This window comes from Uranotaenia lowii, chromosome 3 (genome assembly GCF_029784155.1).
Source record: "Uranotaenia lowii strain MFRU-FL chromosome 3, ASM2978415v1, whole genome shotgun sequence".
NCBI classification, from domain to species: Eukaryota; Metazoa; Arthropoda; class Insecta; order Diptera; family Culicidae; genus Uranotaenia; species Uranotaenia lowii.
This window is the reverse complement of record NC_073693.1, coordinates 329,241,344-329,254,194: the sequence shown is the minus strand read 5'-3', so window position 1 is coordinate 329,254,194 and position 12,851 is coordinate 329,241,344. Positions and strand designations below refer to the sequence as shown.

Genomic DNA, 12,851 nt, shown 5'->3' with positions numbered 1-12,851 from the left:
TTTAATGGGGGTATAGGCAATGTCCTTCTGTGTGCATCGGAATGTACAGTTTTTTTATGGGTCCATTGGCCACGCTCGGTAGGGCATCGGATCGAAGCAAGACAGAGACAGAGAGCGGCAGAAATAAAACCGACCTCAGAAAGAAATTTATTTATTATTGTTGTCTTTAAAGTTATCTGGCACTTATGCGGGGAACTGACACCGGCCAGCAGCTTCGGAACACGGTAACCAATGAAGGAAGGCACACCTGGTTCTCAAGTGCAATTTTGAAACGTTTTCATCAAACTTAAATTAGACTTCGGAATTGTTTTGTTCGAGCTACGTGCATACAATTAACAAGTAAGTCCATTCAAGAGGAGATTTCCTTTGTGGACCTTCCGTGTATCAGGAGGAAGCCTGATGCTTGTTACTGTTTCTGCAAACAATGGTTTGAGTACAGAAATCTTTTAAGATTTTCGTAAACCACATCACCTTATACATGCATAAAGGGTGATACGGTCAAAATTAGGTCAATATCAACTTGACGTATTTCTTTCAATTTTGCATTTAAAAAATCTGAACACCCCTCATTTTGAAGGTTTGTGTGTGTAGAATGTTGCTCCTATTTTGATTTTGGAATTCACTCTTCAGTTGTCAAAATGCCGTCCAAGGAAGAAGAGCACCGTATCACAATTTTGCTCGCGCATCGCGAAAATCCGAGCTACTGGCACGCAAAGCTTACAAAATCGCTAAAAGTTGCCAAATCAACCGTTACAAATGTAATTAAAGTGTTTGGGGAACGTTTGTCGACAGCCAGGAAGTCTGGATCGGGGGGAAATCGAAAACCGGAAGCCGCTGAGACGACAAAGAGAGTTGCTGGTAGTTTCAAGCGAAACCTCAACCTCTCTCTCCGAGATGCCGCAAATAAGCTGGGTGTATCGTCTACAACTCTGCATCGAAAAAACGAGCCGGACTATCGACTTACAAGAAGGTAGTGACTCCAAATCGTGATGATAAACAAAATACGACGGCCAAAGCGCGATCCCGGAGGCTGTACACGACGATGCTGACGAAGTTTGACTGCGTGGTAATGGACGACGAAACCTACGTCAAAGCCGACTACACGCAGCTTCCGGGACAGGAGTTTTATACGACAAAAGGAAGTGGAAAGGTAGCAGATATTTTCAAGAACAAGAAACTGTCAAAGTTCGCAAAGAAATAACTGGTTTGGCAAGCCATCTGTACCTGTGGCTTGAAAAGCAGCATTTTCATAGCTTCCGGGACTGTCAACCAAGAAATTTACGTGAAAGAGTGTTTGAAAAACGTCTGCTGCCTTTTCTGGAGAAATACGGTTGTTCCCTACTGTTTTGGCCGGATTTGGCATCTTGCCATTACGGTAAAAAGGCCATGGAGTGGTACGCCGCCAACAACGTGCAGGTGGTTCCCAAGGACAAGAACCCTCCCAACACGCCTGAGCTCCGCCCAATTGAGAAATACTGGGCTATTGTCAAGCAGAATCTATAGAAGACCAAAAAACTGCTAAGGCCGAGCAGCAGTTCAAGGCAAACTGGCTTTCTGCGGCGAAGAAGGTGGACAAGGTGGCTGTACAAAATCTGATGGCAGGGGTTAAGCGTAAGGCCTGGCAATTCGGATTTGGAAAAGCGGAAGCCTCACTGAATATTCTTCCTGAATTTTATTCTAATTAAACTTGAAAAGTGGAAGAAGGGGGTAATATGCCCCATCTACAAGAAGGGCGACAAATTGGACTGTGAGAACTACCGAGCGATCACTGTCCTCAATGCCGCCTACAAAGTGTTGTCCCGAATCCTACTCCGCCGCCTAACGCCACAAGTAAACAGATTCGTGGGAAGTCATCAGGCCGGCTTCATGGAGGGACGGTCAACGACGGACCAGATATTCACATTACGGCAAATCCTCCAAAAATGCCGTGAACACCAAGTCCCTACGCACCATCTATTCATCGACTTCAAAGCCGCATACGACACGATCGACCGTAACGAGCTATGGAAAATCATGGACGAGAACGGCTTTTCCGGGAAGCTGATTAGACTGATCAAGGCGACGATGGATGGAACGTGTGCGGATTTCGGCTGTAAAATGTACTTTCCGACATATTTTCCGACATATTAACCGACATATTATCCGACATAAAATGAAAGCTTTTCGAGCTATTTACGATGCAAGAGAAAAAGAAAAGAAATATGTTGCACATTTCCCTTCAAAATCCATCATTACCAAATCGATAGCTGGCAAAACCGTTGATTTTTCAAAGAATTTCTTTGCGTGTGAGGTGGAAAAGTATCAAAACACTGTCAAAATTGTCCATAAAGTTCAAATCATGCGCTGAATTGAAAAACATTATCGACAACTACGGTTAAGCATCATCAGGGAAATCAAGGCTCGTACCAGAGTTTTTTTAATTTTTAGCGAGCGAAAAACTAAGTGTGAAGCTGAAATGTCCCGCAAATTTTTCTCCGATAAGCTTAAAGTGTTGCCTAGCAGCTTAGCAATGAGTCATTAAAACCTAACCTGAAACAACAATTTTTTGCTATTTCCTATTCGCTCTATAAAACGGTTTTTTTCTGGCCACTTCTCCGGCTTCGCGTCTTTGCGCTTTATTATCAGTACAACGACAATCGGCAGACTTTCTAGGATCTTGCATGAGTGTAAAACTGATGAACCACTGGCCTAACTGGATTGTACTCTTCTTACAACGATAGCAGATTAGTAACCGTCATATTCTATCTGTTCTGCAAGTGTACCATATTCGTTTGTCAAAGTCCTGTTTGTTGTTCTGGGATGAATAAACCCAAGAGCCTTAAAATCCCAAATAAACCAACAAAACAACAAAAACTGTTTGCCCTTAAGTTTAACCAATCGCTGCAGAAAATAAAGGAATCCATCTAACCAGGCCCGCAAAGGCTGTTGTGGTATTTTATCACAGGCTCTCGGCAGATGTTGCTTTAGGACTTCTAAACTAAAACAGCCAAGTTCATAAGGTTCCGGCAACTCCGTGCTCTAAATGAACCCTGAAAATTTTCCGAAATTGGAGTTTCTTTGCTGTGAGCTCGAGCTGAGTCCTTTTGAAAAACCACCTACTGGAACCAAAATGAGGACGTTTTCACGGTTGACGACATTCCGTAGAATTTTTACTCCCCTTACGTACATATATTGGTCGATCTTAACCTCTTCAGGGTTAGAACCAGTGCAATTCGGTCATCATTTGAAGCGGGTTCCTTTCCTGTAGGCTGGCCTTGCCTATTCATCGACATAGGTACGTGATCTTCCTGGCAACCAAAATTCGTAGCTTCGATTTTTGATAAACCGATGTACGGTGAAGCATTTCTCGTTGGAAAACACGATTTATTCCAAATTTTCTTGCGTGGGCTTCGTCAACAACGCCTTGGCTCTATTTACACGTTTTTGTCTCACTAGATATTTGGCTCGGTCTGAAGGTTATGGGCCTTATTCTATAAGATGAGTCGAGTAACTCGATTCGACTCCAGTCACTGTCGAGTCGAGAGAAATGTCGTATTACGGTAGTCGAGTTAAACAGCTGAGGCACGAACCTTCAAGCACTCGACTCAGTCGAGCTACTCGACTGAAATTCGACTCGACTCGACTACTGTAATACCAAAATGGCTCACTCGCCTTATGTAATAGGGCCCTATCTTTCAGTATCCGACGGAAACTTAGAACCGATAAGTTGAGATTTTTTGTCATATTGATACAACTACATGAATTTCTCTCTAAACGCTTCTTGATTATCTCCACTGTAGCTCGATCGCAATATCAAGGTCTTTATGTATTTCGGAAAAGTCGCGTAGGAATCACCTTCTGCGTAGCTGGTCACTGTAGACGATTTTGTCTCTTCAATTCTAGCCAGTGCCCATAGTACTTTGAAATATACAAGGTAGGCTATTCCGCTCTCTTTCAACGTATTGGTAAGAGGCCCCAAAAATAGTTATGGAAAAACTGGCAAATGTATGGATTTTTTCAGAAAATCAATTTTTTCTTAAATTTGACAATCATTAAAATTAAGAAAAAAATATGCATTGATGCATTTTAATGCAACAAACAATTTTTGGCTTTTCAAAATCGCTAAAAGTAATATGCAATGGGCTTTTGGTCGGATTAAAACTAAAATTTGGTTATTATTTTGCCTTGTGTGGTCTTTGTCTTGTGCAGTTTGAACAAAAAATTCAAACAAATTGATTATTTATCACAGAAATATGAAGTATTTTACATCTTTATCAGATTTTGAACATAGACAGAAGAAAATATTTAATTTATTGCTCTCAAAAAAGAGGGACGATGCTGAAAATGTCTTTTGAATGCTCATTATTTATGATTTAGATCCGAAAATCCAAAGCAAAAAATAGTTTCCGATGAGCCTGAAGAATCAATCTTTAATCTGAGGCCCTTTTCAAAGGAATCGAATGGCTATTGACGGAGAAATTTATAATTTTGATTGCCATTCTATATAAAACTGCCGAATTTTCATAACTATTTTTGTTGGTATGCAAGCTTGCTGTGTACATACACGGAGCTTTCAAGTGAGGTTAAGCGCAATGGCCTACCTGTTATTTTCCATGTACTATGGCCAGTGCCATTCTTTGGGTCTAACCCATGGCTTGTCTCATGGCATGCTCTTTCATCAGACATTTTTCCCTAATATTCCGCCCGTCATCTTATATCGACATAGTTTACATTCGTTCCACTGCAGTGTTTCGATACTGAATCCTATCAAAGCAGTGCGTAGAATTTTACACAGATGTCTTGATGCGTTTGCGTCCAAACTTAATAGTGGCTCCAGAGAGTAGTCGGATTTTTTTAGAATTTCTAAATTAAAGCTTGCTTCAGATGGAATTGGAACAAAATCAATTGCCTGTGATTCAGTTATTTATTTGTGAATTCATTTTTTTTATACAAATGTAGCATTTTCTTCATAGTTTCAATAATGAAAAATACAGATAAAATTATTCGTCACGGTTTCGAAGGAATTCTCGAATTTTCCTTGATGTCTTTGACAACCGTACCCTTTACCTTGAGTATCCTCTTCAGGCGGAACTGGGAGCAGTAGGGAGGGTTAAGGTTTTTCGGAACAAACTGGACACCTTTCTCTGTAATGAATGACAGTTTCCAAATCTGGCCAAAACATTACGGGATGGTCGTGGGATCAAATGAACGGCAAAATTCGTTTTTACAGACACTCTTTCTGCTAGAGTTCCGGCGTCATTGTCGTAATTTTAACGAAAACTTTCTGTTTGATGCACACAGAAAAAATCCTGCACGAATATAGTGGCGCTGTTTGTTCTTAAGGAAGCAAAGCAGTTCAGTGAATTTGCGTCGTTTTAACACTGGGACGTGCTGTCAAATCGATAGCGTTAGCAGCAGTGGGCTGCGAGGAAAACTAAAAAGAATTATTTCCGCTCTTTTCATCAGGTCCAGTAGAAGACGCTTCAGGAAGAAACGCTGCCTCTTTTTCCGATAGTGGCGGCTGAGCTGTAAACAACAACAAAACAACCCAGCAGAGCAGATCATCGAACAAATTAGTGTTGAAAATTTGAGAGTGAAATTTTGTAAATAATTGTAAATAAATTATTAAGTGAATAGTAAATGCAGAAATAAATGTGGTGAAAGTAAAAATAGTGAACAATAAACTTACTTGTGTATTCAACCGAATCTGGGACTTACCTGCTTTACCTGCCTGAAAAGGAAGAAGAAGTAGACGAACCTGAAAAGAAAATTAAAAGGATAGGATTCCAATGGCGAAAAGAAAGGTACTTCCGTTCACTTTCGTTTTTTTATTTTTGCTTTGCACAGCTGCAAATGCCCTGCCAAATCATAAATTTTCGTGTAAATTTGTCGGCAAACAAATTTGCATTTGGCTGGAACATCACTCTGACCCGTTGCCACGTTAAATCTTTGACCTGAAATTTGTCCGAAGTCAGCCTTGACCTAGGTTTCATCGCCCATCAGAAGACACCCATCGAACTTGGTCAGCACCTGGTCGTATAGCTTTCGAGCGCGGATTTTGGCCACACTATTCTGTTTTATAGTCCGATTTGGCTGTTTGTTAGCTCGACTAGACTTGATTGCATCTCAAGTCGAATTCTCCTCATGGTAGGGGAGAGGAAGGCTATATGCGCATATTAAGGAGGGATAGGAGGTAGATAGGAGTCTGAAAACTATATACACATGAGCGGACATCTGTTTTGTATACGTTAGAGCAATTTTTTTTGTGAAAATCTCTTACAGTTTTTGTGAAAATAATTTTATAATAAAAGAAGTCAAAATAGCCGATTTCCGAAAATGGCGGGCTAAATGCGCATATTTATGTTTTTAGCTATATTTCATTAACAGTTGCAATATTTTGATATTCTTTTATTGAAAATGGTAGAAACGGATGTTAAGCATACGTCAAGGCTGAAATTTTGGTGAAACTTTTTACATCACTAGTATTTTTGCATAAAATATAGTTAGGTATGCCATATGGCCATATTTCATGGTAATATTTTGATTATATCGTATTTTTATCGGATCAGTATGAAATTATTCTTTTTTCGCTGTAAGATCGTGATTTGAGTGTAGATTTAATGTTTCCATGATAAAAAGTAAAAAAAATTATAAGACTAATCTATTTTTCTTGATATAGGCATTTAACCTGCCTCAATATAGGCATTCAGAACCTGTCTCTTATTCCAATATCTGATCATTTACAACCTTGCCAAAAGCTTCAATTTGTTGAATTCCCGATTTCTAGATGAATAAGAAAGAAAAGCCATTAAAATTTTTGTTCACAGAATCTGTACGCACGATAATTAAAGTTCAATATATTATAACAAAACTGACAAAAAACTTGTTTGAATTTTTAAAATTTTTTGGCTTTATATAACAGTTAAATTTCTTCATGCCATGTTTCATTAGCGTATTACCCTCAAACTGCACTGATTAGATACGTTGAACTTCCAGCCATATCGCCAATCGGCTGTATGCGCATATTACCTAACATGCGCATTAGAGTGCCCCAAATGACCCGACTTTTGAAAAAGTTATACGCTGCAGGCTAAAATTGATCCTTGGCCTAGTACAAGATCTCATGCCAAATTTGGGCCAGAACGGATCACGTTTAGGGGTCGCTCAACGAGGCTGAAGTTTGTATGGGATTTTGAGACATTTTGTTCGGGAGAAACATGAAAAACCAGTTTTTCATCAATAACTTTGGTTTCCGTCGGCCGATTCCTTTCAAAAACGGGTTTTCTGAAGGCCTAAATTATGAAAAATATTTCATGCGAAGATTGCATTTCGATAAAAGTTAAGATAAAAAAGTTATAAGGCTTCAAAAATGGGCTAACTTTTTTAACGGTGGTATTCAGCACTGTTAATGAGGCGTCAATATGTTCGACCGCCTCGACTCATTAACAGTGATGAATACCATCCTTAAAAAAGTTAACCCATTTTTGAAGCCTTATAACTTTCTTATCTTAACTCTAATTGAAATGCAGTCTTCGGATGAAATATTTTTCATAGTTTAGGCTTTAAGAAAACCCGTTTTTGAAAGGAATCGGCCGACGGAAACCAAAGTTATTGATGAAAAACTGGTTTTTCATGTTTCTCCCGAACAAAATGTCTCAAAATCCCATACAAACTTCAGGCTCGTTGAGCGACCCCTAAACGTGATCCGATCTGGCCCAAATTTGGCATGAGATCTTGTACTAGGCCAAGGATCAATTTTAACCTGCAGCGCATAACATTTCACAGGTTTTGAATTTCCCATACAAATTTGGGGCAGTCTAATGCGCATTTAGGAACACTTCCCCCTACTATGAGCAGCACCGAATTTTCTGGCCAAATCACGGACCGACTGATTGGAATTTTTCTCAATCATCTTCAAAATCTTACCACGCAGTTTCCGACAGTTCCACTCCGACGATTGACTTGAGGCTTCCGAATCGTCGTCAATGTTTCCTTATACCGTTTGATAACACGCCATACGGTTTTTCTGGGCAATTTCAGCTGTTTAGCTAGCCTAGATACAGAACACAATGGATTTTCCAAATAACTGTGTACATTTTTTCCCTTCTTTCGGCTTCCATGTTGATTGCTCACAAAGCATGTACAGTAGATTTGCAGAATGTCAAAAATACATACAAAATTCCCGACACTTGGACCCCAAGAACTTCCAAATACGTCCATCAGGAGCGCCACAATATGAGCAAAGTTTGTCCCAATTCTAAATCAAGCAAGCTTTAGACAAAATCCAATGAGCATGCATCACTGTAGTAACTATAACAAAAATACGTAAAGCTTTATCAGTGAAACAATTCTGTGCTTCTAACTTGGAATTTTCGACAGCTGAGGTGGTGTCGATTTATCTAAGGAGTGTATCTAAAATAAGTTATAAACACATTTTTTTTTCATTGTATTGATTTTATTGATGATTCAAGCAAAGAAACAGTTCGGAAGTGTTTTAAAAAGCTTATTCTTACAGTTTATAAAGAAATACAAGTAATAAAGTAATTATTGGTAATATTCTCGGACTTTCGACTTGACGCGTTTCATTAGGTTTTGTACAGCTGATTGATCACACTTCTTGGCAGCAGCATTCCAATTTTTCTTGAAAACCTCCATGATCCTGTTGGCCTTACTATCCTTCTTGAAAACTCTTTTGACGATAGCTCAATATCGTTCTATGGGGCGAAGCTGGGGGCAGTTTGGTGAGTTTGGTGGGTAGAGTGGATTTAGCGTAGTGGGCTGACGCCAAATCCGGCCAAAACAATGGTGGAGTCGTATGTTTCTTATATAGTGGCAGCAACCTTTTCTGCAAACACTCCTATTGGTAGATATCTGCATTTAATGTTCCTTTTGTACTCGCCGACTTCAATCCGCAGGAGCAGATTGCCAAATTTTTCCACCTCAATCGACTTCTCGTGGTCACTCACATCCTCCCCAACAGCTGCAGTGTAAAATTTTGGTCCCGGAAGAGTACTGGAATTTGCTTTCACATAAGTTTCATCGCCCATGAGAATGCACGCATCTGGCTTCTGCAAAATCCGATAAAACAGCTTCCGGGCTCTGGTTTTGGCTCGTGATTTTTTTTCAGCCGTTTGTTTGGACAATTTCTGCTTCTTGAATGTCTTCAGGTTGTTCCGCTTCTTGACCTGCTGTACCATTCCGTACGATGTCCCAGTTTTTTTTCTTCAAATCCCGTATGGACATCGATCGATTCCGGTTGATGAGGTTGAACCTTACGGTCCAAACTTGGGTCAGATGGTCCTAGATTTCTGCCTCTTCCTGGCAAATCATTGAACGTATAGTGTTCCCCGAACTTGTGGATGATGGATTGGAGAGGTTTTCTGTGAAGTTTTTCTCTTCCGGGGGGGTGGCTAGTTTTAATATTTTTACCAGCAATTTTTTCGTAATGCGACGGACACTCGTTATCATTTAAAAAGCAAGTTCTTCCTCTAGTTGTTTATCGGTCATGTCTTCTACTTCGTTACAAAAATCAACAAATTTCCGCGTGTTATGCTCCAGATGGCGACCAATTTCAATTGGCGTACCATTTTTCAAAGCAGTAACAGTGAAAAGTTTACTACCTTGATCTTTACTCCGTATTTTTACCACGTACCATGACCTTCGCTTTTCATAGAAACCTCCTTCCACCATTCCGGCATATTTTTCAACTGATTTTCCAATAACGAAAAGGTTCTTGGGGAGTGTGTGACCAGGTTTAGCGCAAAAGAACTTATAGTTAAACCTTCCTTGCAGGTTTTTCGTGTCCATCCATTTAGGAACGGTGAAGGATTGATTTCAGCCTCACCGAATCACACAGCCAAAATAACAATAAAAAACAGTTGCCTTTTTAGTTCGAAGCTAGCACTCGGTTGAAAACGAGACTGATCGTTACGAAGGCAGAGAGTGAACTGAGCAATCAGACATGTTGCAAGAAATATTCTTCAACTCCTTTCAACAGATAGTTTCAGCAGCCTCACATGTCTCCAGTTCAGTCAAAATTCCAAAGTTTCAATAAAAAAAATCAATTTGCCTGGTATGGGATAAAAAAAAATCAGCCATCAAGCCCAAAATCTTGGGTACGAAATTACTTTAATTTGGGTTCCGTCTCATAATTCTTACGAACAAGTTCGCGGAACAGGAGGCAAAGCGTGCATGCGTTGAAGGATCACCAGAAGAATACGTTTTGACATCAATTAATGTACAATATCCCTTACGAAAACAGCATTTCTGAATTGGTAGGTGATATGGAATTCTCGATCAAAAGATCATTTTTGCCACAGCATGATTTCGAATGTTTCTCTGCAACCTTGGTTTTATAGTTTGGAATTCAGCCGTAGACAAAGTTATCCTCTCCAAGCTAACCAATCACTCGAGACTTCCGGCTCATCTTTATGGAAATGCCATCATCCCAACTACGATACGGTGAAACAACAGTAGATACAGATCATTTTTTTTCATGTAACAGATTCAATAATCTTCGGGAACCTGTTTGGTGTATATTAGTTAAAAAAGGAATCGTACCGGTTGACATGCAAAATGTTAGATGATAAGAGAATCATTTCACTGATTATGTAGTAGAGATTAAGCCAATAAAAACTATTGAAAAAAAAATCATTAAAACAATAAATCGTAGATGAGTTTTGCCCTAACACGAAGCTTTAAGATCTCAGGACTTGAGAAATTTTAAAATGACCTTAAATTAACTTAGTCTATTCTCATGGTACGCTCTGCAACAAAACTAGAGTTTTTCCTAATACTCGAATGTCTCTTTATCGTCATAATTTTCGATCGTTCCACCATGGTGTAAAGACACTGGAACATGAAGAAGAAGTGCGTACGGTTATTTTGGTGATAGTTTACTGATGCACAGATTTTGGGTGCCCTTATAGTGTTACGTCGAAACTTAATAGTGACTCCAGAGAGTGACAGATAGGCTGAATTCCTCAAGATCTTCAACTAGGAGTCAGAAGTGAACTTCTCATTGGTTATCCTAACATTCAATTTCCCGTCGAATCAGTTTGTTATCCAAAAATTAAAATTTTCCTAGAAACATGGGTGAAAATTATCTTCGACATGTTCACGCGCAATTTCCGAACTTCATCCGTATAATCCGAAGAATCGCTCAGCTGAAATTGCGTTCACCATGTTAAGGCCACAAGGATTTCGAAGATGGGATAAACAATCAACATTTATACAATAAACACAACATTTTTATTTTAGGGCATGTGATGCAATAGATTTGGCTGAAAATGGTGGATGTCGAATATATTTTGTTTTTCTAAGATTTTTTAAAGGAAACCTTTTGATCGTAAGATTATTCATGCGAGATCTGTTATGTCCTTTGATCTTGACTCGATTTTATAAGAGTTGAATCTTTTTGGTTTAGTCGGCCTTATTTTCACCAATGAAAATTATGAAAAAATGAAGTTCAACTATAATTGTTAATTTCGAATAAACTTTTTCAAATCGAGTAATTTTCTTAAACTTTTAGAATGAACCTAGTAATTTCATTGATTTCTTTAACTAAACACAAATTTGTAAATGAAATGCACAAATTGATAAAGTCAATCAAATTGATAAAGTTGAAAATCGGACTAAAACCATGCACATTACTCCTTTTTGTCTTTAGCCGCGAGCTGTTCCTGGCAAAAGTCAAGTACTTCGTGCAGAATCTTCTTCTCCACAACACGGTACTGAACCAACATGGCCCGGATGTGACTCAATTTCTGGGATCCTTTCTGATTTTGCCCGGCCAGCAGCGCTTCGTCCTGTTCCAGAGTAGTTCCAGTCATGCGAATCGCCAGCTGCAACCGTATCGTTAGGAACTTCCAAACCTTTTCCCTGAGCTCCTGATCGAACGGGGATTCGTCCGGCAGCAGAAGCTTGCCCAGTTCGGCCTTCTCAAGGGCAGTCCAGTGGGCCAACTGATCTTTGGTCATATTAAAAACCCGGGCAAAGCCGAGCAGCTGCCGGGATATTGGTTCCGGTTTCCGGCACACCGTAAATTCTCCGTTGGCCGAGGGGAGGTTCAGTTTTTCCAGTAGGGCTTTGCGAATTTCATACAGTTCATCGTTCGTTGATAAACTCAGCTGGATCGTGATGTCCGAGTTCGCGTTGTCTGGGAAAACAAAACTGAGAAAAATTTATTAAAAAACTATTCAACTGAAAAACAAAACAAAATCTACCCATTGTGGACCAAAAAATCCGCATTAGTTCGCTGGCCGTAGTGTATGAAAATTTGCTCGCCCTTGCGGTAGTCCTTCAGCGTCAGGCTTTCGACCCTTGCTTCCGGTTCGTTGTAGCCGGTCGTAATGACGCCGTTCACGTGGTTGGCCATGTCCCACAGGGGAATCAAAACGGGGCTGGGTCCCGAGGGCAGTTTGGAAGCGTCTTCCTCCGTCTTACCGTTGGTGCCATTTTGGTCGCCAGCACTTGCAGCTGCTTCAGCGGGTGCAGGGGAGAGATCCACCGGGATCAGATTCTGCCGGGTCATCACCGTTGAAACTGCCCAGCTTTAAATGAGACAGAAAGAAAAGAAAATACAAAAATTTTAAAAATTTTTTACAAAAAAAAATAAAATACATAGTCACATTTCCAAAAGTGATGGAAAGTATTAGAGAAACATTAGATATCAGAGAAAGAAAGAACATAAGCCGTAAATATCATAAATTTTTCGAAAAAGATACAACGGCTCACCGGCAGGGACTTGAACCCGCAATTTTCTGCTTCAGTAGAACGGCTCGTTAGCCAGTTAAACCACAGAGAACATTACGAAATAGGCTCCAGTATGCGTACATGTCGAGCAACGGAGCTCGATCTTCTGGAGCTCATGC

General features: G+C 39.9%; 1 protein-coding gene across 1 annotated transcript; it reads right to left on the bottom strand.

Annotated features, from left to right (window-relative positions):
- Positions 1 to 11,627: 11,627 nt before the first annotated feature.
- LOC129753826 (actin-histidine N-methyltransferase-like) lies at positions 11,628 to 12,511 on the bottom strand. The gene is made up of 2 exons (XM_055749674.1): positions 12,204 to 12,511; positions 11,628 to 12,150 (listed from the first exon to the last, which is right to left on the bottom strand). Exons 1-2 carry the CDS (start codon positions 12,509 to 12,511, stop codon positions 11,628 to 11,630), a joined length of 831 nt encoding a protein of 276 aa, XP_055605649.1.
- Between the last annotated feature and the right edge of the window lie 340 nt (positions 12,512 to 12,851).

Bases quoted from the DNA above. Each gene is read 5' to 3' on its own strand.
- LOC129753826 (XM_055749674.1), bottom strand. From the start codon at position 12,511: ATGACCCGGCAGAATCTGATCCCGGTGGATCTCTCCCCTGCACCCGCT. The intron at 12,151-12,203 runs GTAGATTTTGTT...AATTTTTCTCAG, and splicing joins GATTTTTTGGTCCACAATGG to TTTTGTTTTCCCAGACAACG.